We start from the raw sequence: 21941 nt of genomic DNA, 5'->3' as shown, positions 1-21941 counted from the left end.
GATGATACCATCAAAGGGTTAATTCTGAGCCTGGACTGCCCCGGTGCGGACTCTGGGGCGGCCGGAGAAGGGTTAACCGCCAGGGAGAGCCTCCTCGCGTGGGGCGGTGACCAGAGGTTAGCCGCCCAGGAGGGGTCTCTATGGCGGCGTGGCTCGGGGCCGGGCGCTACCTGGGGCGGAGACTAAAGGGTTAACAGCCCCGGAGGGCCCCCCCCCGTGGGGGCGGGGCCTCGTGCGGGGCGGGGCCTGGGGGAGGTGCTGGAGGCGGAAGCGGCCGGCGGTCAGCGCCGCGGGCCTCGGCTGCTTTCTGCTGGACTCCTCCCGGCCTGGGGAGCCAAGCGAGGTTCGGCGGCGGTGAAGGGGCCACGGTGCGGGCAAGGTTGACAGCCCTCGGAGAAGCCCAAAGGGGGCGAACTCGCGAGAGTCTCGGGAGACCGGGACAGATGGGTGAGGACAAGGTGATGGGCTTAGGAGCTTTGGGGAAGCGAAGAGGGAGGAGAGGGGCGGTGGGCAAACGTGGGTGAGAAGATGGGGCGCCAGGGTGAGGAACCCCCGCCGGGATCCCGCACTTCACTCCCTCTTCCTCTCCAACTCCTTTCCAGGTCAATCCCGAACGGGAGCTCAACTTTCAGAAGAGAGACGCCCCGGCAAGACTCTTTCGGGGAGTCCTCCGGCTCTTCACCTCCATGGGCCAGACGGCTCTGGTAGGGGGCGGCAGCAGCAGCACCCCCACCTCACAGGCCCTGTACCCTGACCTCTCTTGTCCGGAGGGCTTGGAGGAGCTGCTATCTGCTCCCCCTCCTGACCTGGGGGCCCAACGGCGCCACGGCTGGAACCCCAAGGACTGCTCAGAGAACATCGAGGTCAAGGAAGGGGGGTTGTGCTTTGAGCGGCGGCCCGTGGCCCAGAGCACTGATGGGGCCCGGGGTAAGAGGGGCTATTCGAGGGGCCTGCATGCCTGGGAGATCAGCTGGCCGCGGGAGCAGAGGGGCACCCACGCCGTGGTGGGCGTGGCCACGGCCCTCGCCCCGCTGCAGGCCGACCACTATGCGGCGCTGCTGGGCAGCAACAGCGAGTCCTGGGGCTGGGACATTGGGCGAGGGAAGCTGTACCATCAGAGCAAGGGGCCTGGGGCCCCCCAGTATCCAGCCGGACCTCAGGGTGAGCAGCTGGAGGTGCCAGAGAGGCTGCTCGTGGTTCTGGACATGGAGGAGGGGACTCTGGGCTACGCTATTGGGGGCACCTACCTAGGACCAGCCTTCCGCGGACTGAAGGGCAGGACACTCTATCCGGCAGTAAGCGCCGTCTGGGGCCAGTGCCAGGTCCGCATCAGCTACCTGGGCGAAAGGAGAGGTGAGGCTTGGGACAGGTGTGGGGAGAGAGTTCGGTCACTGGTGGCTGTGGTTTGGGATGGCAACTCAGCGCCTTACAAAAGCAGAGGGAATGGGCCTTCATCTGACCTGCCTCCTACCCCTACTCGGTGCCAGGAATGGCTAGGGGTCTTCACAGCTGTTACCTAATTTAATCCTCCCAACAGCAATACAACTTGCTAGTAAGTGGTGAGCCGTCAGAATGGAGGGAGGCACTCCAGGGATTCAGGGCTTAGGGCTTTATAGGAGATAGCCCCTGGAGCAAGAGGTGCAAAGGGTAAGTGGGTACTGAGCTAGGTGTCCAAGTCCAGTAGAAAGAGGACTAGGAGTGCCAGCGCCCAGGGTGTGTACCAGATTCCCTGGGCTCTGACCTGTCTGTGACACATAGCTACTTCCTCAGTCAAACCCCAGGACGGATCCATTGAGGTCCTGGGTACCTGGAAGGAGAGCAGTGGAGGCAGGCCTTGGGGTGGGGCTGCAGGGAACGGTCTCCTTGGGAACGGATGGGGCCAGGGCTTGGAGCTGATTGAACTGAACATTCTCTGCAAGTGCAGTCTTCAGCAGAGCGGGGATGCCTCTCCTCCCATCACCCATGTGAGCCATGAGAAAGCAGAGGGCCATCCTTCCTCTCACCTCACCAGCCCCGGCTCCAAGGCCTCTCTGGAATCAAAGCCTGGGCCAGCTCCACCACTGTCAGAGCCACCTTGGGCTTTAGCTAGAGTACCCCCAGCTCTGACTGGGGATGTGTGAAATCTCAGATGCCTCCCATCTCAAGAGCAGACGCAGGCGCCTTAGGTCTCTCTCTCAACCAAGATGGGAGCAGACTCGGAGCAGGAAAGCAGAAGGGAACCTGGGCAGGACCCTGTAGTTTGAGGATGCCTGGCTGGTGGCTGCATCCCTGCTTAACTTCCTCTCCTTCTTTCTCTCAGCGGAGCCACACTCCCTCCTGCATCTGAGCCGCCTGTGTGTGCGCCACGCTCTGGGGGATACCCGGCTTGGCCAGGTATCTGCTCTGCCCTTGCCCCCTGCCATGAAACGCTACCTGCTCTACCAGTGACCCGTGATACCAGACTGTGCTGGGGCCTTGACACCCACCTCCCCTGGAGGGGCTGGGAGGAGGCACTGCTGGCCTAGACCAGCTACTTCAAGCCAGTGAGGCTGGGGAAGAGAGGCTGGGCCTCTTCCCCAACCCACGCTCTGGGGAGCTCAGCAGCCCCAGAGCCACTCAGAGGGGTGGAAGGGAGGATCTGCTATTCACAGCTGTGGCAGCCTGGTACGAAAGACATTTTTTCAAGTAAAAATACTAAGAGATACGCTGTTGTAGAAACCTATTCGTGGTATTTTTTTGCACAAGGGTCTTGTGGCTGCCTGAAAGAAGAAAGAGATGATATGGGCAGGTACTGTGAAGGACAAATGACAAGGCTGAGTGCCAGGTGTTTATTTCCCCCACATGTAGGACTGCTCACATACACAACACACACAAGCATTGGCACCACAGGAGAGAGCAGCACCCCTGGCCTTGGAGGGGAGGACCAGGCTGTCTCTCAGCCCTTGGCCTCATGGTGCGGGATGGGAGAGGAGGATAGCTTCTCTCTCCTGCCCTCACTGGGGACTAAGGGGACCCACAAGCAAACTCCAGCCCTTCTACCTCTCAGCCAAAGAGAAGCCACCTTGGTGACATATTTAGTTCCAACCATTACAGTAAGTGGAGAAGGGATTAGCCTGGTCCCAACCATTACAGGTTAAGGTGTAAACGGTAAAGGAAGAGGTACAGTTTGGATTAGGCCAGGAGAGGGGGCAGGTGACACCACCAGAAGCATGTGTGTGGGGGGGTGCAATTATTGGGCTTCTGAGCTATCTAGTCCCTGGCTTCGCAGGAAGGGCAGGGGAAATGGATGGAGCTTATTGTTTGGCATTGATGATGTCCACGAATTCGGGCTTGAGAGAAGCACCACCCACAAGGAAGCCATCCACATCAGGCTGGCTTGCCAGCTCTTTGCAGGTTGCCCCAGTCACAGACCCTGGGAAAGGAGAAGAGAGAGGGAACAGTCAGAGATAGGATGGGATGGGTACGCTCCATCCCTACCTCCATGTCTAAGGAGCGCTCAGTCTAGTTCTCAGCCCCAACCCACCTCAGACTGGAGCCAAACCCACTCACCTCCATAAATTATGCGGGTGCTCTGAGCCACTGCATCAGAGACGTTGGACTTAAGCCATCCCCGGAGCTTTTCGTGTACTTCCTGGGCCTAGAACAAGAAGCCAGACTAAGTAAGACTTTCTGCTTTTTGCTCAAAGGGTAAAAAACCCTGGGCACCAGTGGAGAAAGGCAGTGTGGTTTTGGGGCAAGAACCCTGGGATCCAAGTCAGAACACCAGGGCTCTAATCCCACTCAGGCCCTGGAATGGATGTCCTTGGATAAGTCACTCTCCTTCTCTGGCTTGGGGGCTCCTGTCTTTAAAATGAGGGGGTGGCCCTGATGGTCTCTGGCTGTCCAGTTCTACTGCAGCAGGAGAGGATGAGGTAGGGCTCCTGGGCTGGTTACCTGTTGGGGTGTTGCAGTCTTGCCAGTACCAATGGCCCACACAGGCTCATAGGCCAGCACAACCTTGTTCCAGTCCTTGACGTTATCTGTGGGACAGAGATCACAGATGGAAGGGGGAACAGGAAGGAACTCTCTAGCTCCTTCCCCAGAGAATGAAGAACCGTGGTGGCCTAGTGCCCCCTGGTGGCTGCTGAAGGAATCCCAAGTGGCATCTATACCATAAGACACAGGAGCAGAAGTGATAGCGAAAACGCAAGGGTTCTCTCCTCCTTTCCTTTCCAGCAAGGGGATCAAGTCAGGCTGGAGGGCATTGGACCCCACCCTCTGTGCCTCCGTGGCCCTGGCTAGGCTCAAAGGTCCCTTTCTTCAGAAATACCTGCGATGACCTTGGTTTGCTCGAAAACGACCTTCTCAGTGATGCCAGCTTCCCTTTCATCTAGCTTCTCCCCGATGCAGGCGATTACTCCAAGTCCCTCCGCCAGGGCATGGGCCACTTTCTGCCCAATCAGCTGTTAAGGAACAAACTTGGTGAGACACCACTCTTGGAATAAGGCATCTCTTATCCCCTCTCCTGGTTACTAACCTCATCTGACTCCCCAAAGACGTGCCTTCTCTCTGAGTGCCCTAGGACTACCCATGTAGCTCCACAGTCTTTGATCATACCAGGGCTAAAGGAAGAGAGAAACCATGGTTCAGCAGGGAGCCCACCCTATGGCTTTCCCCTCAACAAGGAAAGAGAGGGCAGGGTCCCCATACACCCTTCTCCCGCCTGCATCTCACCTGATTTCCCCAGTAAATGCCCCGTTAGCCACTTTGTAGCAGTTCTGCGCAGCCACAGCAATCTTGTGATCTAGCTTCTGGCGGGCGAAGTCAATGTAGGCAGTGGGGGCTGCACAGACCACCTCTGAGGATGAGATCATAAGGAAGCCTTCATTCTCCACACTCCATCCTGTCCTCTGGAGCCCCCAGCCTTCACCCACTTCCTTAGTTCTGCTTTCCTCTCCTTTTCACCCCAGCAAGTTGATCTGTATTCACTTCTGAGCCCAGGCTGGGCCTGTACCCAACTCCCTGGGCCTTCCAGGTGCCCCTGAGAGGCCACGGCCCTCGCCCTGCCCTCTGCTCTTTTAACAACTGTAGCTCTGATTTCCCGAGCTATTCTGGGCCTGGGCACCTCCTAGACTCAGCATTCTCTCGGGGCCAACCCCGCCTCCCTTCTAAAATAGCCCATCCCCACCTACCCCAGGCAAGGCAAAGATTTTTACCAAAAGCAGAAGGGGTTAGCTCCTGGGGTTTGTACTGGGGTCTTTGGGGAATAAACCAGAAGGGGATGCCTCTTTTGATCAGGTCCGTGGTTCTGTGATTTAGGTGGGTGGGACGGGAAGGACTGAGGCCAGCACTCTTTGCCCATGCGTGGCAAGGAGTGGACTGACTCATAAAGACCTTGCGCTCTCCCATTTCCAGGTTGGAGAAAGCTGTAGGATCGCTCCTTATTCCCAAATGGCTCAGCCTGTTTGGCACCTGCTCAGCCCCTTCCGCGGAAGGCAGGAGTCCTCCAGGCTGCCGAGGGAAAGGATCTGAGCGGGCAGCTCCGGCGGCCGGAGGAGCTCTGCGGGGGCATTGGGCCGGCGGCGAGGCGCAGGGAGGAGACTCGGGCTACGTGCGGCGGCGCACGGAGCCGGCGGCGGGGGCAGGTAGCTGGAGGCCCGCGCGCTCGCTCAGCCTCCTCCCCCACACTCCCGAGCTGTCGCCTTTGCCGGTTGCCCACAGGGGCTAGGCTCCGCTTCTACCCCCTCCTCCTGGCTGGTGCAGCCCCAGTCCGCGGGCGGAGGTATCTTCCTCCGGATGACCCAAGAAGTCCTTTCCCGCCCACAGTCCGAGGGCACCATTAAATGTGGCCCCGCCTTTCCCTCTCGACACGTCTCCGGTCCTGCGGCTGCGGGACCAGGCGCTGCGGGGTCAAGGCCGGGACCCCCAACAGCCCTTGTTCCCATCCGTGCATCCAGGTCCACGCGAACACCCGGCTAAAAGAGCTCGGGAGAGGGCGCTGCCACGCCCGACCTCCCCCACCCTGGCCCGACCCTCCCGGGCGAGGGCTCACCGGTGTCGGCCGGCACCTTGGCCGCGTTCAGAGTGCTGATGAGTTCCCCCAGACTCTTCTTCCGTCCATTCATCTTCCAGTTCCCCCCGACGAAGAACTTCCTGGAGGGCGCCATGGCACTGGGACCGGCGGACTGCAGGGCAGGCTCAGCGCGCAGCCGCGGCCACGGCCCGCTTATGTAGAGCGCGGTGAGGCAGAACTCCGCCTCCTGGCCGGCCTCGGCCATCGTGAGCCCGGCCCCTGCCCGCAGGCCCTGCCCCCGGGCCCGCCGGCGCGCTAGCCAACAGTGTTGCAAGGTTCTGACGTTACGCCCTTTCTTGTAGCAACGTTCTAGGGGCGTCCGGGGGCTCCGTCTCTTCAGCCTCAGTTGCCTGACTTTGGGCAGAAGGCGAGAACTGTGAGCCCCTGTGCTCAGGGGAACCCCTCCTCACGACTACAGCCCTCCAGAGGGCCAGAGGTGGTTCCAGTGGAGCTGCAGGCAGGCCCAGCCACTGCTTGGCCTTGGACCACACTGCTCCCGGGACTAAGGGGCTATGAGGGGCATCTCTCCAACTCTAGGAAAAGGAACCCCCCTCGCCCATCAGAGTATAGCTACATCCCCCACTGCTCAGCAGGGACCTTTGACCTACTCAGGAAAAATCCAGCCCTACAGTTACTGGGCAGTTAACAGGGTTCAGAGGGGGGAGGGACCGCCCACATTGGCATAGAAACTGTGTAGCTAAGAAAGGCAGTTCAGAGTCTACAGCCACCCCCTCCCTCTGCCCCCCCTCCCCGCACCACCACGAGGAGTAGCCCACTCTTTGCCCCAGCTGGCCAAGACCTGACAAGAGACTGCAGGGCCTGGAGCCCAGGCCGAGGGCTCCCTAGCCACTAGGGACATTTGGGTAATGCCCACTTGGGCCTCTCCTCTTCTGTGACTGCGGAGGAAAGCGGCCCTCCTGTTAGCGCCAGGGAAGATAAGTCTCTCCCAAGGTATCAAAGAGGACACAATGTAGCCATTGTACTTTTATTCACATCGTGTATTTTGGCATTTTCCAGAGAAGGACAGGGAAGAGACAGGGTGAGGGAAAGACTGAGGCAGGAGGGCGAGGGGGGTCCCCTTTTCCCTCACATCCCTCCTTGCCCAACCACACAGGGAGCAAACACAAAGTGGGAGGGGAGGCACAGACACCCCCTCTGCGGAAGAGGCTGCACAAAGCTACACCCAGGCACACACACAAACAAGCCCCGCTCCACGCCAGGGGCCGGCGGGATTACACAGAGAAGCAGAGCACTGTGGGGTCAAGGGGCAGGGAAAGCAACAAAGTCTCCTCACACACAGGCACCGGCCCTCTGTCCCCTTCCTGCTCTATCCCCAGAGTCTCTGGAGTGTCCCCCCACCCCCACTCTGCTTAGCCATTCTCCTATGGCCTCTAGCTTCTTCCCTGCTGCTGGGGACAAAAAGAAAAAGGGTACAGAGGAGGGGGTGCTGAAGTCCATCCCTCAGCCCCTATCCCTCATGCCAGGTGCTCTGCCCCCCCCCCCCCCGCAGTGGTAAGGGGTCAGAGGGCAGGCTCTTAGCTGGCCACTCGCTGATAGAAGTAGATGTAGCCCAGGTCCTTGGGCGGCTTCTCAGAGGCACACACTTTCTGGTCATTGTAGATCACCCATCTGGGGAAGGGAGGGAGGAGTGGAACAGGATGAAGAAACTGGGCATGCCACACGCTGCATCAACTCAGTCTCTGACATCGCCCCTGGAGTGATTCTGGGGTAAAGACTCCCAACATTCTCTGCCTAGGCCCCCAAACCTACAGCCCAGCTGCTACCTGTCTGAAGGGAGTGACTCAATCTCACAGGGGTCATTTCCCCTCCTCAGTGTCTTCAGATCCTGCAGTCTCTCTACAGCCACCCCCCACCCACTCCTGTTAGGCAGGGGTCAGCAAACTTTTTCTGTAAAGAGCCAGACAGTAAATATTTCAGGTTTTCCAGGCCATCCAGTCTCTGACACAACTACTCAACTTCCCTACAGCCACAGGCAATACATGAACGAGTAACTGGCTACGTTCATTAAAACTTTATTTATAAAACCAGCTGGTCAGATTCAGCCCTTGGGCTGTAGTTTGCCGATCCCTGCTCTCAGGGCTTCTCTCAGTTCCTGGTGTATCTGGGCCCCCATCAGGCCGTCCTTCACCTTCTCCACAAATATTCTAAGGACTTCCAGGATGCCCCTACTCATTCCCACCACCACTCCCCCATTCCAAACGCACACTGCCAGCCCCTCCCTCACCTGCCTTCCTTCTTGATGTGGCAGACATAGTGACCACACATGGTAGAGGTGCCCATGTGACTAATGAAGGCAAAGAGCTGATACTCTAGGGAAGGAGAGAGAGACAGGGAGAGGGCAGGGAAGACAATGAGAGAGGAATCCTTGAGTGACAGTCCAAAGACATATCTAACAGCTCAAATTCAGGACATGAGTGTCAGGGAGTGTGGGGCATGTATTGGGTCAAAAGTCTATCTCAGCCTCCTAGAATCCCACCTTCAGAAGTCACATTAGTGGAAAAGCTTCTGACCCCTCCGCCCCGAGGGAAGCAGAGCTGCCTTGGAATGAAGATCTGGTGTAGCAGATTGGCTAGATGCCACCAGGCCTGTCGTTTCCCAGGGACACTCACTTCCAGGACCATCCCGGACTTTAGGTCCCACTGGCACAGACTCAGAGATGGAGTCGGCAGCTGAGCGGCCCTCCGAGATGTCCATAGCAGCTTCTGCATCGAGGTCATCAATGTGACTGAAGATCCAGTCCACAGCCCGTTCTAAACTATTGTTCTTGGAGAGGAGGGCAGCATTACTGTTTGTAACAAGTTCAGAGGCAAGAAAACTACCAGTGAAAGCCTCAGGGCCTTCATCACAGCCACAGAAGGGTGGAGCCCCAGCCTTGGCCATACCATACCAGTTGTCCCTGGTCTTGCTTGCAAAGGATGCAACCTCACTCCCGCCCCCTTCTTCCCCAGGCCCCCAGTACTCAGCTGGTGGCGGCCCATACCGTGGCCCGCAGAGCTTTGAGGGCCTGGTCCCGAGAGAAGCCCATGGAGACAATAGTGGTGACACAGTCCTCTGGAGGGGGGTCAGCTGATGCACTTGTGGAGCCAGGCCCACTGGAGCCAGGCAGGATGAGGGGGTTTGCAAAATCTGCAGATGTGAAGGGGTTGAAGTGTTTGAGGGAGGATGGTGGTCCTGCCCCACCCTGCTACCTACCCCTGCCTACCTGGATCATCCATGTGCGACATGACCCAGTTCATGGCAGCCTCAGCCCCACTGTTGCCTGTGTAGTAGACAGCTTTGCGGCAGGCATCCATAGGGAAGCCCATCTCCACCAGCTGGATGATGACGGATTCATCCAACATGGGTGCTGTGGTGGGAGAAGTGCAGGCACTGTGACCTGTCTCCTTGGGCCACTGTCTGTTCCTCCTCCCTCCCACAGTCCAGCCCTCCAGCCCTCTCCCAACCACTCATTCCATGCATCTTTCTTCCATGCCCTGGTACCTTATTCCAGAACTAAAATGACAACACAACATAATGTGGGTCCAGCAGTATCCGAAAGGTGCAGGACTGAGGCTAAACATCCCCCATAGATCCCGTTCCTTGCCCATTCTCACAGAATGGGCCCTGTTTCTGGAGTATGGTACCTCACCCCCCCCCCCCCCAGTGAGGTAACAAGGGTAGAGAGGCAATTAGCCAGAGCAACCGCCATCCACACAGAGAATGTGGCTGCGAGTGCTCTAGTTGCTCCTCACATCCATCAAAAGAGGACAGAGGAAATTTGAAAGGGAGGACAGGAGAAATACAAAGGACAGGGTCACAGGGAGGCAGGCAGAGAAAACCCCCATCAGGCAGGGAGAAAGACAGGCAGGAAGAAGAGTCACTAACATGTCGGAGAGGAGAAGTGAGGGGAGCAGAAGGAGTCTTCGTCTTCGTTGCCATAGAAACCAAGGCTACCTTTGGGCTCATCCGGAGTGACCAGGGGTGGGGCAATGTCAGGCAGCTCCTCCTCTCCAGGCTGCAGCCCTGTACCCCTCAACTGGGAGATGTCCAGCTCCTCTGGCATCTCAATGGACACATCTGTCAGTGGAATGGCAGGATAAAGGTCACCTCAGCAGCCCTCGGAGGCCATCCCTGAAAAAGCACTTTGGGAATCTCAAGCCCCTTCTCCTTTGCTTGGCACTGCTCTGCAGTAAGGAGCTGCTCAGAGCAGTGCCAATCTTAGGGGGCCCAGTGTAATAAAAATAATCATGGGCCTGGGAGTCAGGAGACCTGGATTCTAGTTCCCGATCTACCACACATGAGCTCTGGGCAGGGAAGTGGGGCTCCAACTTGTGCAACAGAATGTTGTTATACTTCTGTGGTCGTAACTGATCCAGGAAATGAAGTTAAACTAGCAGTTCTCCAAGTCATCAGGGGCCTTCTAAGACGCGTGAGAACAAACTGTTTCAAGATTATCAAAAGGAAAATGTCTTACCAATTGTAAAAATAAAACTATGAAAGTCACTTTTGGTTGTAAATCATAACTATAAAATCAAAAAAGTCTTTTAACTTTTTTTGGAGGAAGATTAGCCCTGGGCTAACATATGCCGCCAATCCTCCTCTTTTTGCTGAGGGAGATTGGCCCCGAGCTCACATCTGTGCCCATCTTCCTCTACTTTATATGTGGGACGCCTACCACAGCATGGCTTGCCAAGGGGTGCCATGTCCGCACCCAGGATCCGAACCAGCGAACCCCAGGCCACTCAAGCAGAACGTTTGCACTTAACCGCTGCACCACCGGGCCAGCCCCTTAATATTTTTGATTAGTGCTTTTTAAACGAGACACATTTTGAAACATCTAAGGTAATATTTTCTCCTTTCAGAGGAAAGTGTGAGAGACACTAATTTACGTGTGTTAAGGCCCCTTCTTTTTCTAGCATTTTCTGCTCAACCTCCCTCGCTCATCCCAGCCACCATACCCAGTTTCTTGGGCACCCAGTCTAAGCCGAAGGTGAATTTCTTGATCTGGATGACCAGGTAGTCAGGGAATGAGGCAAATCGTGTGGTCCTAGGGAAGAGAGAATGTCGGGTACCCAGAGAACCCCAAGGTTCTCCTCTCCTGAAGCCCCCACCCTGGGGTTTCACTTCTCATGGGCAGAAGACCACAAGATTCTCTATATCCTCATCTTGCCCTGGGCAGGCATTAGAGTCCCTGCACACAAGGAGCAGCAGAAGTCAGGGGAAGGGCTGTCTTGTTGGCAGGAGCTGCAAAGGGGCAGATGGCCAAATTCCCTTGAGACCAAAGCACTCTTTCAGATCACAGCCCGTGCCAATGACAGAGTTAGACAAAAAGTAAGGCCAATTTGCCGGAAATCCAAGTTCTGTCCACAACTGATACTGAGTGCCTGTGCTCTGCCAGGATTAAGGGAGCGAGTAGAGAGATGCTGCACTAAAAAGAAACCCGGCCCCTGAGAGAAGAGGGAGCGGGAGGGGCGGGACATGGTTACGTACTAGCGCTGAGTCTACTCTTGCCAGGGCCTCTTGGTTCCCTCAGGGCCAGATTTCCAGCCCCAACTGAGGCAACCCTGAGATTCCAACCCCACAGGGATGAGAGAATGAGAAAGAGGCAGATGGTACTTTGGGATCACCCTGACATAGGTTTGCAACCTGCGGCCCAGACCAACAGGACTTACTTGACAGCTACAGACTTGGCCTGCAGGGCCGTGCTCCAGAAGTCATCCACCTGCTCGGGGGCCCCATAGGCCTCCAGGCAGGAGCTGAAGGGCACCTGGGCCCGAACCAGTTCTGGCAGTGGCAGCTTCTCCTCTTCAGCTTGCCGCTTCTTCTCCTCATACTCCAGAAGCTCCTCTGGTGACAGAATTGGTGGGTGGGTCCATCAGAGGGTGCTGCCTGTTTCCCTCCTTAGCCTCCCCCTTCTGGCTCTGTGTCCTTGAGTACTTCAGCTCCTCACCCCCCAGCCCCAAGCCCACCAGACACACATCCCTCCATGATCTTGCCTCTCTTTCTCAACACAGCTCTGCTGACAAGCTGGTGGCAAGGTTAATCCCACCTCCCCCAGTGGCCAGCTTCAGACCTCTGGCTGAGGGAGCAGGGCATAATGTGGGCTCTGCTCCTTTAAGGTGGCCACGCATTGGTCATAGACCTCAGACTCCAACTGCACCCAGACCTCGTGAGAGCAGCCCACCTTTGTTAAGGGCTGCATCCATGGGCACAGGCAGCTGCATGATGTAGTCCACTCGCTGGGTGTACTTCACCTTCTCTGTGGCCAGGCACTTGATCTTTTCCTCCACCAAGAAGCGGAACACTTCATTAGGATTTTCAGAGCTCCGGCAATTCCTCTATGGGAAAGAGGCAGCGTGGGGAGGTCTAGGCAGCCAGGGAAGAGAATGGGGGCCTCAAAGGGTCAATGGGGGGTCGGGGAGAGAGAGGAGTGGAAGGGAGACTACCACTAAGAGGCACGGGGATGCAAGAGCAGACTAAAAGCCTTCCCTAATTAACCACCCTCCCTCCCCCGTTCTGGCCCCATCACAGCGCTGTGGGACTGGAATGGAATGTGCTTGTATTTTTCTTTCTTTTTCTTTTTCTTTTTTTTTAAAGATTGGCACCTGAGCTAACAACTGTTGCACCCAGGATCTGAACCGGCGAAACCCTGGGCCGCCAAAGTAGAGCCCGCGAACTTAACCACTTGGCCATGGGGCCAGCCCCTGTATTTTACTTTATAAGCAGTAAGTATCCTCATATCACCTTCTTTGGGTGTGCCCTCCGTTAGGCTGCCAGCCCATCAAGTGTAAGGATCCCTGCTTGGCTTTACTATTCTCCTCAGGTGCAGCAGCTACTCTCAGGGAAGGCTCAGTGCATCCAGATGACCAGGTTACGGGGGTGGCACCACCCGGTTTGGGGCTGACAGAGGAAAGAATGGGCAGGAGGGAGAAGGGAGGGAATTGCAGGCAGATGGAAGAAGAGTGGAGAGTGCCCTCCCTTGCCATCTCCTCAGCCCTTACCTCCACCATGTTGATGAGGTGAAGGAAGAACTCTTGGGCATCCTGTTGCCGGTTGGTGGAGAACTCAGGGTGACCCTTGCCAATGAGGGCCTTGAACATCCGAGGGGCAATGCCATCTTGAACTTCCTAGGCAGAGCCAGGGCAGTGACTCAGCTGGGGCTCAAGAGGCCATCCAGTGGCCTCAGTTTCCCCATAATTCCAGAGCCTGAAAGGGATAGAGTCCCAGACTCACCTTTTGTTCTGGTACCTGCTCCCCATCACCCGACTCCGCTGCTGGCTTGGAATACTCTCCCGAGAGAAGGCCATGGCCCAGCTTGGCCCTGCATTAACATCCAAGAGAACCATCTAGCTTCAGTCAAATAACAACCATCTGACGACTGTCTATACCTTTTTCTCCCCAACTTAACTCCTGCTCATAGCACTCTTTAGACAACTCTCTAAAATGTGAAAAATCTTAAGATTCCACAGGAACCCAACTCAAGGCAGACAGCACGCCCAAAAGGCAATCATCTGAAAGCTTCTAACTGCTTCTAACCAGGGGCTAACTGCCGCCCGCTCCAGGCGGTCACGGAGCAGAAAGAGGCTCTAACAGCCTTCATACAAAGGACCCGGCTACATACACCTGGGTGCTGAAGTCCTGGGTAGGGTCCGTTGGGGCATTCTGGAAGATCTTCTCCAGCTTATCCACATACCTAGGAGCCAAGGGAAGGATAATTGGAGGGGCTCTGGCCCAGGCTCAGAGGAAAGGACAAGAAAGCAATTATCTCCAAGCCCAGTGAACAGACTCCCTCCAGAGTGGGGCGTTTGTGGTTGAACCCTGGAGTCCATTTCTTTCCAGGAACCTGCCCTTCCTCCTCTTCTCAACTACGTCAGCATGCAGTGTACTCAGAGGCATTCTTTCCCAGCCTCCTCGCCAAGAGACAGTCAGAGAAGGGAGAAGGATAAAGACAGTTCATATTCTATTGAACAGAACTTATAAATACATTCTAAGTCTTTGCATACGCATCAGGTCCTTCCCAATTAGAGAATAAACTCATTTATACTAAGAATTTGCCCTTCGTCTCTCTTAGCGTCCCAAGCTCTCTCCTCTCCCCGTGTGCTACATGTCCGTGTTAGGTGCTCATCCGATGTCACTGGCCTAAAATAAAGACCACCTGCTCACTCTTGAGTCAGTCAGGAGGCCACGGAGAGCCCTGGGATTTGGTGTCCTGCTGTGTCAGTGGGGTTTGTGTGTGGCTGGGTGACAGTGGTGCAGTTCTGTAACTTGCTCCCCTCACAGCACACCAGCCACAGTGTAATAGGAACTGAGGCTGAGCTAGAACACAGAGGTACTGCGGGCAGCTGAAGGAGGGGTCTACCTGCAGGCTGGAGACCAGGAGCTGGGGTGTTGGGGGTGGAGAACCAAGGGGTGAGTAGTGGGGAAAGGGCACCACTCACTTCCTCTGGAAGTCAGGGATGCTGAAGAGCACCTGGACCACCGAGTTGAGGTAGCAGCTGTTACCCAGGTTCCGGATGCCTGTATAGCCAGGCCCAAACAGGGGCTTCAGTGGCACGCTCGACTCCTGGATCAGCTCCCATTCACCAATCCGCTGGTTCATATCTATCTCCAACTCTGTCATCGTCTTGTCCGTCTGCATGGGAAGGGGCACTTCAGAAGGAGTGAGAAATTCAGCCCTGTGTTTTTTACATTAATCTCTCACAGGGTGTAGGATGATACACAACTGGAACCTAGAATTTGATGAATTATGGACACTAACATGGGAGGCACATCGGATATCATCCAGTCCAGGCTCCGGAAGGCCACAAGCAACTGTCCCAGAGGCCTATTAGTCATCAGGACTCTGCTTGAAGGAGGGAATGAAATAAATGTGCTTCTGTCTACCTGAAGTGATTTTCCATTCTGAAGTCACTCCTTCTTACCCCTCTGATCTCTATCCAAGCATCACTTCCTCAGGGAAAACTTCCTTGACACCCTAGACAAGGCCCGGTCTCCCTGCTGTAAACTGTCACAGTGCCCTCCACATCTCTTCAATAGCGGCCATCAGTTTGTAGTTATTCACTTACTGGCGTGCGTTTATGATTAACGTCTGCCCTTCCATCTAGAATTTAAGTCTATGAAAGCAAGGACCGCACTTGTCTTATTCACACAGTGACTAGCACATGGTAGGTACTCAGCAGTATTCAATGAACGAATAAATGATTCTAGAAGTTTCCCAAAGGAAGCCCACACATCTTGCAGACTGAGACAACTGTAGCAGCTCTCTCCAATACACTACCTCAGCCACAGGCAGGGAAGAAGAGCCTGACGGGGCAGAAATGAGAAGAATCTGAAACTGAAGGGGTCTCACCTTCTGCATCTTCAGCATGTCGATGCCAAAGTGGGACAGGTGCTCGGCCAGGTTGGGGTCCAGGACCATGTCATCCTCATCATATGAGTACACATCTATGGCAGAAGCAGTGTCAGAAGGGGTGGCTCAGGACTGGCCTGGCCACCAATGCGCCCTCCCACCCCGAGGGGCCTTGGTAGGAGAGAAGGACAAGCCTGTCAGGGCATCCCTCTTGGCTCCCTTGAATATCAGTGAGGTCACAAGCCCTTCTAGGACTGGCTGTCAGGGAAGATGGGCTGAAGCAGGTGAGGATTGGAATTAATTGTGACACTACCCTGTAGGATAAGGTAGGATAAGGAACTAGGGTCAGATGAGTTTGGAAGGTCACTCACTAAACAGATAATGATGGTAACCTCTAGGAAGGCAACTGGGATTTGGGCATTAATTGAAGATTTAGTCCCATCTACCATATTTTCATTATCAAAAAAACATATTCATGTATTATTTGTGTCATATAAAATGAATAGCAGTTAAAACACATTTCAGCATGGAGGTGGGTGGAGGAGGGGAGGGAATACCAGCTCCATCAGGTGTGATGGTGCCCAGCTTGACAGCTAACGGGTAGCCTGTCTCCCTGTAGTGCTCCACGGCGTGGTTGTTGCCCCCACTGCCATCAAAGTAGCGTCGGCCACAGAGGATGGAGCCATCTGTCAGGTTGAGCCACAGGTTCTCTCTCATGTCACACTTGGAGCACTTCCAACCACTAACCCAGGGAGAAGGAAATTAGCTGAAATATGGGTCAGAGGGATATGGGAGTGGTAGAGAGAGGGGGCTCTGTAGGTCCCCCTGCCAGTCCAAGATCTCTCTTTTCTCCTCTCCTCTGGATGTCCCCTGGCTTAGTTCTTCCCCACCAAGTCTCCCTCCTTGTCCTGCCCCCAACCCTCTCTCCCATCAGATCCCCCAGCAGGGTGGCCTCTTTGCCCCTGCTCTGGGGGTTGCGCCCCGAGGTGGAGGGGCCAGGCCTCACCAGGGAGGGATTCGAGCAGGGTTGTCCAGCTGCTTGAGGCTGAAGGCATGCTTAGACACCTGCCGCACTTCCCCATCCCAGGCCTGCACCTCCTGCTTGCGGGAGGCTGAGTCGGCCGACAATAGGGCCTCCACTGCACTGGTCACCTGGGGGAAGCAGAGGGTCACAGGTGGTACCCAACCCCCAATCCCACATGCCCTTGGTCTTCAGCTTTGTCAGTGCTTGCACAAGATCATCACTGCTCTGGTCCCACCTGTCCTAGAATCTCTGGTGGGGCGGGAAGGTATTCATACCCGATCTCTGACAATGTCAGGCAGTCCCCCCAACCCATCCCGGGCAATCTCCAGGTAATCTGGCAAAATGACAATCTTCACATCCTCATCATACTCAAACTTCTCCTCGCTGAGGTCAAACCCGCCTTCAACACCTGGTGAGACAGGAAAGGAGAGGGAGAGTAGGACAACCACTACAAGTAAATGTCCCCCCTCTGATACAGCATTCATTTTGTCCCCGCCAGAGCTCTAGGGCCACTGATTAGACCCATTCTTTTGGGGCTTTCCTAGTACCCCTGAGACAGGAAAGACCAGCTCAGGGAGAACAGCATGGCTCACCAATAGCCAGCCGGGTGGGCTTCTTACGGGGGGGGTCTCCAGTGCCTGTGGCGGTGTCTTCCTCTTTCTGCAATGAGGCATGAAGGACAAGATCAGCAATAGGCACCAGGAAAGGAACAAATGAGAAGGATGGGCAGGATGGAGTGAGCTAATCTCAGAAGAGAATGGAGCTAAAAAATGCGTGCTAAGTTTTAATGACACCAACAGAAATAGGTGAGGAGGAAACTGAGGCCTATAGAAGGTCAGAACAGAGATTCAAAATGGGGGGCCAGGGGGTTGGCCCCGTGGCCGAGAGGTTAGGTTTGCATACTCCGCTGCGGAGGCCCAGGGTTTCGCCAGTTCGGATTCTGGGCGGGGACATGGCACCGCTCATCAAGCCATGTTGAGGTGGCCTTCCACATGCCACAACTAGAAGGACTCACAACTAAAATATACAACTATGTACTGGGAGGACTTGGGGAGAAAAAACAAAACAAAAAGACACTGGCAACGGTTGTTAGCGGAGGTGCCAATCTTCTTTTTTTAAAGATTTTATTTTTCCTTTTTCTCCCAAAGGCCCCCTGGTACACAGTTGTATATTTTCAGTTGTGGGTCCTTCTAGTTGTGGCATGTAGGAGGCCACCTCAGCATGGCCTGATGAGCGGTGCCATGTCCGCACACAGGATCCGAACTGGCAAAACCCTGGGCTGCCCCAGCAGAGCGTGCAAACTTAACCTCTCGGCCACAGGGCCGGCCCCCAGAAGGCGCCAATCTTTAAAAAAAAAAAGAAAAAAAATGGGAGCCCAGGCCCAGTGGGATGTGCCTGAATGTCCCCAGGCCTTGCCCCAGCCCCTGTCCCTACCGGGCGCCGGGTCCGACGGAGGTGCAGGTAGACTCGCTGGCCGGTCTTGTTGAAGTGTCTTTCTACATACTGTTTCCCGAAGCCCAGGAATGTGTTCATGCAGATGTAGAGGCCACCCTCAGACTCCTGCAGGATGAGAGGCAGGGGAGGAAACAGGGAGGATGAAGCCTGGCCAGGCGGGAAACTAAGACCTGGGGTCAGAAACTGCTGGTTCCCAGAAGAAAGGTTCCGTTCTCTAACACTATGTGGCTCTCGGCAAGTCATTTATTCTTTTAGGACCTGGTACATGGTTAAGATTCTCCCCATTTCCTCCTACGACTTTGATAAAAAACAACAAGGATACCAGGGGATGAGCAACACCTATCAGTCACCACTCATCTTCTTTCTTGCTCCTTCTTGGGGCTCTGGAGCCCTCGAATCAACTGCAGAGAGCTCCCTTTACCTGATTCCTGGAGCCAAGAGATTCAGAAAGTAAATGAGGACTAAATACTGTGGATTTCCAGGGCCAGATATTGCATTCAGAGGGGAAAAGGGTCCTTTCCTGGGAGAGGAAAGAGCTGTACATCTGACACTGAACCTAAACCAGGGACACCAAGACAAGCCCTACCTGATCTCCAGAACTCAGAGAACCTTCCAGACTGGAGTAGCCGAGATTCTAGCACCTGAACAGTGCATCTAACCCCTAAGCTTGCCAGCAAGCCCAGGCCTGTCCTTCACCACACTGTACTAGGTAGTCGGACCCTGGTCCACACTGAGTCCTCACCCTCCTCTCCTGCTGAAGCACAGCTCCAAGGGAACAATGTCTTATGTGGGGCTCACAGCTAAACCTGGACCCAGTCTGGCAGGGACACGAAATCCAGCATTCTCCAGCCACAACCCTGTCGCCTCCCCTCTGACCAACAACTAAACCCCACTGAAGTCCCATCAACCTCCAACCTCAAAGCCATCCCCTTTCTAGAACAACCTAGCAATCAATACCTGCGGAGACAGCTACAACACATACAACCCAGGAATAAAACAGGGAAACACAAGTGTCTAGCCTAAATCACATCTGAGGATGGGCTTCCCCAAAACTGAGCAAGGCTACTAGTGCCTTTGTGACTAGACTGATGAAGTTGGAGAAGGAAATTGGAGACAACAACAAAGTCTTCACTCAGATCCAAAAACAACAGGTATCTCCTTCCTGGAATAAAAGCCCCAGCCTTGAAAAATTCTCTGCTGTGATACCAAAAATAAGGCAGTTTTTGGTCCAAGAGGTTGCTCTGTATCACTCCCTAGAACAGTGTGGATTACAATGCTCATGAACAAACAGAGCATTTCTCATCAGGGAAGTCAAATAAGCTCTCTTTCTACCATGAACCCTATTTGAAGATAACCAAATATGAGTGAAGTTGGGGGCTGGCCCAGTGGCACAGCAGTTAAGTGCACACATTCGACTTCTCAGCGGTTCGCTGGTTCAGATCCCGGGTGTAGACATGGCACCACTTGGCAAAAGCCATGCTGTGGTAGGCGTCCCACATGTAAAGTAGAGGAAGATGGGCACGGATGTTAGCTCAGGGCCAATCTTCTCAGCAAAAAGAGGAGGACTGGTGGCAGATGTTAGCTCAGGGCTAATCTTCCTCAAAAAAAAAAAAAAAAGCCTGAAGTTGGTTAACAAAGCAATTAGGCCACAGTGGACATCTCTTGACTTGGGGTAAGAGAAGGAAAGTGTAATAAGATTACAAAAACCTCTTTTGATTATTCAAAGCAATTACTAAGGAGGGAGAGACAGGAATGTAAAGAGGGAGCCAGAGACTTCTACCATCTGTTGGTTATTAAGAAAAACCTTTCCCTCCTGAGAAAGATGGTGCCTCACCAAGCCATGCACCTGACAAACTGGGAGTCGGGGGGGGGGGGGCGCTCTGCAGGGATCAAACTCCTCTGTCGGAATTAAAAGAGGCTGGGTTCACCAAGGACTGGGAACCCTGGGGCTCTGCTCTGAGCAGTCCTCTTGTAGCTCTGCCAAAGCCAGACTTCAGAGAAGTAGCACATTGTCTGAAGCCCAAATCAAAGCCTAGGAAACCAAGCAAACCACAAATCACAGTGATGATCCTGAACTGGGCCTTAGATCATGCTGCTATACTCAGCACTGGCGATGCATTAATGAAGCCTTTCCACTCTGACTTGCAGTTTTCCCGGCCATGAGCTGGTCTGGCTGAACACCCTGGGCACAGCCCAGCAGTGGCTTGAGGGGAGGGGTGGTGAGGGGGGCGGATCCCAGCCAGGCTGCTGCCCTCTCAGTTCAGGCTCTGGCCTGGCCAAAGGCTTGTCTCTGCTAGAGGGTGACACAAGAAGGCAGAACTGCAGGAAGGGAGGTAACAGGGTGGAGTCTGCAAAACGTGAAGCAGGGTGTGGGTGGAGGCTTTGTCTAACTAGTCAAGAGTGGGACCAGGATGGGAAAAGGGCCTTGGTAACTGCTCCCCCCTTCCCCCCGCCAAGAAACCATTTCCTTGGGAATACTTTAAAAAGGGTTCGCTCTGCTCTCTGTGATGGGCAGGAAAAAGAGGGGGCTGCAGTCATAGTTCACCTCAAAAGAGAAGCGACTAGAGCTTTCCTCTCCTCTTTCCTCCCCTCCCTACCACCAATGACCCACCTCCCCGCCCCCTGTCCATATTAACCATGGGTGGAGGCTCTCTAACTCGGCCTTTCTCAGAACCGGCCTTCTTCATGGCCACTTCCAGACTACTAGACGCCTAGGAATTGCGGTCCCCACCCTCCAAACCCAACCCCGGGCCACAGCAGTAGGGGGTCGCCCCATCCCTCCTACACAAGACTACAAAACCCGGAGAGCCATGCGCGACAGGCAAGGCCAACTCCCAGGCTTTCGCGGGGTCCACTTGGGGATTGTAGTCCGACGATTGGGTTGCGCCTCTAGATTAGAACGACAATGAGGGGAGGGAGCGCCTACAATCCCCACAGTCCTCCACGAGACGGGAAGGGAGCGAGGCGGGAGCGGTGGTTTCCGGGAGCGGTAGTCACACGACAGCTCCAGCTAATTAAAAGCAACAGCAAAGAGCAGCGTGGGGGACTACAGGTCCCATGGTGCATCGCAGGAAGGCGGTAGCCCGAGCCTTGCAGGCCCCGACAGAATGACCAGGGCGATGGAAGGAAGTCGTGCTCGCTGCGGGCGTGGGGAGTGGGCTTACCGGCGTGTCGAAAGAGAAGGCGCACTCGTCTTTGTGGACCCGGTCTCCAGCCTTAGGGACCCGGATCGTCGGTAACACTGACAGCAGCGCCTCCTCACTCAGTTCCGCCATGACACCGGCAGCAGCTTCTCCACACACAGCGGCTCCCACCGTTCCCAGTCCCCCACCCCCTACTCCTGCTGTCCAATGAGTACTGCTCGTTAGGCGCATGCGCTAAAGGGGAGACGCGCGAGCACGGCAGTTGGACCGAGCCTGCCTACTAGCGCTCCGCCCAGTGCCCTACTCTCGACTGGCACCAATGGAAAGCGCTTCTAGTGCAGTCGATGGCCAGAAGAACCAATCCTGCTCTTCCAGGCAGACGCACGTAGAAGCGGCGAGGGGGGCCCCGGAATTTTGGCTGCTCGGACTCTGGGATCCTACACTCCCTTCGCGTGCCTCCTGTTGAAGAGCAGAAACTGACGGTTGTTTAAACCAATCAACCCCAGAAACTTTCCTGGGCACTTGTCCAATCGGAAAATAGAAGGGCAGTTGTCTTCTTGGTATTTGAAAAGGGGCTGTCCAATGAGGCGGAGTTTGAGAGGGTAGTGGCGATGATTGATTACTCCTTTAACCAATAAGGACTACGATCTCTCTCGCCTCAGAAAAATCTTAACTCCGTCTTCAGCAGGATCTGTAATAATTCATGAGTCTACTTTTTTAACAAAATCATTTGGTTTAGACACTGAAGGTCTCAGAAGCGAAGATTGGCACTCCTCAAAATCCCACGACGGACAACTCAAAGCCTCTTACAGAACAAAAGTCCTCTCATGGAGGGGGCGTCACCCCTGGGCAAGCCAAGCCGCTGCCCATTGGCCCCATGGTCCCCGTGACAGACGTCCTCTCAGCCCAATGACTTTCTCCACTAGAGGCGGGTCTCAC

The 21941-nt window shown here is 55.1% G+C and overlaps 3 protein-coding genes across 5 annotated transcripts; 1 reads left to right on the top strand and 2 right to left on the bottom strand.

The window, feature by feature from the left end:
• Positions 1-217: 217 nt before the first annotated feature.
• On the top strand, positions 218-2683 carry SPSB2 (splA/ryanodine receptor domain and SOCS box containing 2). 2 transcript variants are annotated; one of them, XM_014866539.3, is made up of 3 exons: positions 218-458; positions 603-1353; positions 2300-2683. In XM_014866539.3, exons 1-3 carry the CDS (start codon positions 444-446, stop codon positions 2425-2427), a joined length of 894 nt encoding a protein of 297 aa, XP_014722025.1. In that variant the 5' UTR covers positions 218-443; the 3' UTR covers positions 2428-2683. The 2 variants fall into 2 exon arrangements, with proteins under 2 accessions (XP_014722025.1, XP_014722026.1); XM_014866540.3 differs by having other exon boundaries at positions 233-447.
• Positions 2684-2793: 110 nt separating this feature from the next.
• Positions 2794-6447, bottom strand: TPI1 (triosephosphate isomerase 1). Its single transcript, XM_014866541.3, has 7 exons — positions 6011-6447; positions 4693-4816; positions 4496-4580; positions 4289-4421; positions 3913-3998; positions 3529-3616; positions 2794-3391 (listed from the first exon to the last, which is right to left on the bottom strand). Exons 1-7 carry the CDS (start codon positions 6234-6236, stop codon positions 3273-3275), a joined length of 861 nt encoding a protein of 286 aa, XP_014722027.1. The 5' UTR covers positions 6237-6447; the 3' UTR covers positions 2794-3272.
• A 555-nt stretch (positions 6448-7002) lies between these two features.
• Positions 7003-21476, bottom strand: USP5 (ubiquitin specific peptidase 5). Of its 2 annotated transcripts, none has more exons than XM_014866536.3 (20): positions 21024-21476; positions 17839-17964; positions 16998-17064; positions 16680-16813; positions 16387-16532; positions 15938-16122; positions 15381-15475; positions 14470-14663; positions 13653-13724; positions 13265-13352; positions 13033-13158; positions 12216-12369; positions 11704-11878; positions 10990-11078; positions 9986-10108; positions 9255-9398; positions 9033-9178; positions 8662-8815; positions 8277-8361; positions 7003-7660 (listed from the first exon to the last, which is right to left on the bottom strand). In XM_014866536.3, exons 1-20 carry the CDS (start codon positions 21231-21233, stop codon positions 7567-7569), a joined length of 2607 nt encoding a protein of 868 aa, XP_014722022.1. In that variant the 5' UTR covers positions 21234-21476; the 3' UTR covers positions 7003-7566. The 2 variants fall into 2 exon arrangements, with proteins under 2 accessions (XP_014722022.1, XP_044612086.1); XM_044756151.2 differs by having other exon boundaries at positions 9917-10108; positions 21024-21473.
• Between the last annotated feature and the right edge of the window lie 465 nt (positions 21477-21941).

This window comes from Equus asinus, chromosome 22 (genome assembly GCF_041296235.1).
Source record: "Equus asinus isolate D_3611 breed Donkey chromosome 22, EquAss-T2T_v2, whole genome shotgun sequence".
Lineage (NCBI taxonomy): Eukaryota > Metazoa > Chordata > Mammalia > Perissodactyla > Equidae > Equus > Equus asinus.
This window is presented reverse-complemented; position numbering and strand designations above follow the sequence as displayed.

Bases quoted from the DNA above. Each gene is read 5' to 3' on its own strand.
- SPSB2 (XM_014866539.3), top strand. The intron at 1,354-2,299 runs GTGAGGCTTGGG...TCTTTCTCTCAG, and splicing joins CTACCTGGGCGAAAGGAGAG to CGGAGCCACACTCCCTCCTG.
- TPI1 (XM_014866541.3), bottom strand. From the start codon at position 6,236: ATGGCCGAGGCCGGCCAGGAGGCGGAGTTCTGCCTCACCGCGCTCTAC. The intron at 4,817-6,010 runs GTGAGCCCTCGC...TCTCATCCTCAG, and splicing joins CAAGGTGCCGGCCGACACCG to AGGTGGTCTGTGCAGCCCCC. The intron at 3,617-3,912 runs GTAACCAGCCCA...TTCTTGTTCTAG, and splicing joins AGACTGCAACACCCCAACAG to GCCCAGGAAGTACACGAAAA.
- USP5 (XM_044756151.2), bottom strand. From the start codon at position 21,233: ATGCGCCTAACGAGCAGTACTCATTGGACAGCAGGAGTAGGGGGTGGG. The intron at 17,065-17,838 runs GTAGGGACAGGG...GCCTCATTGCAG, and splicing joins TCCGTCGGACCCGGCGCCCG to AAAGAGGAAGACACCGCCAC. The intron at 16,123-16,386 runs GTGAGGCCTGGC...TCCCTGGGTTAG, and splicing joins CCTGCTCGAATCCCTCCCTG to TGGTTGGAAGTGCTCCAAGT.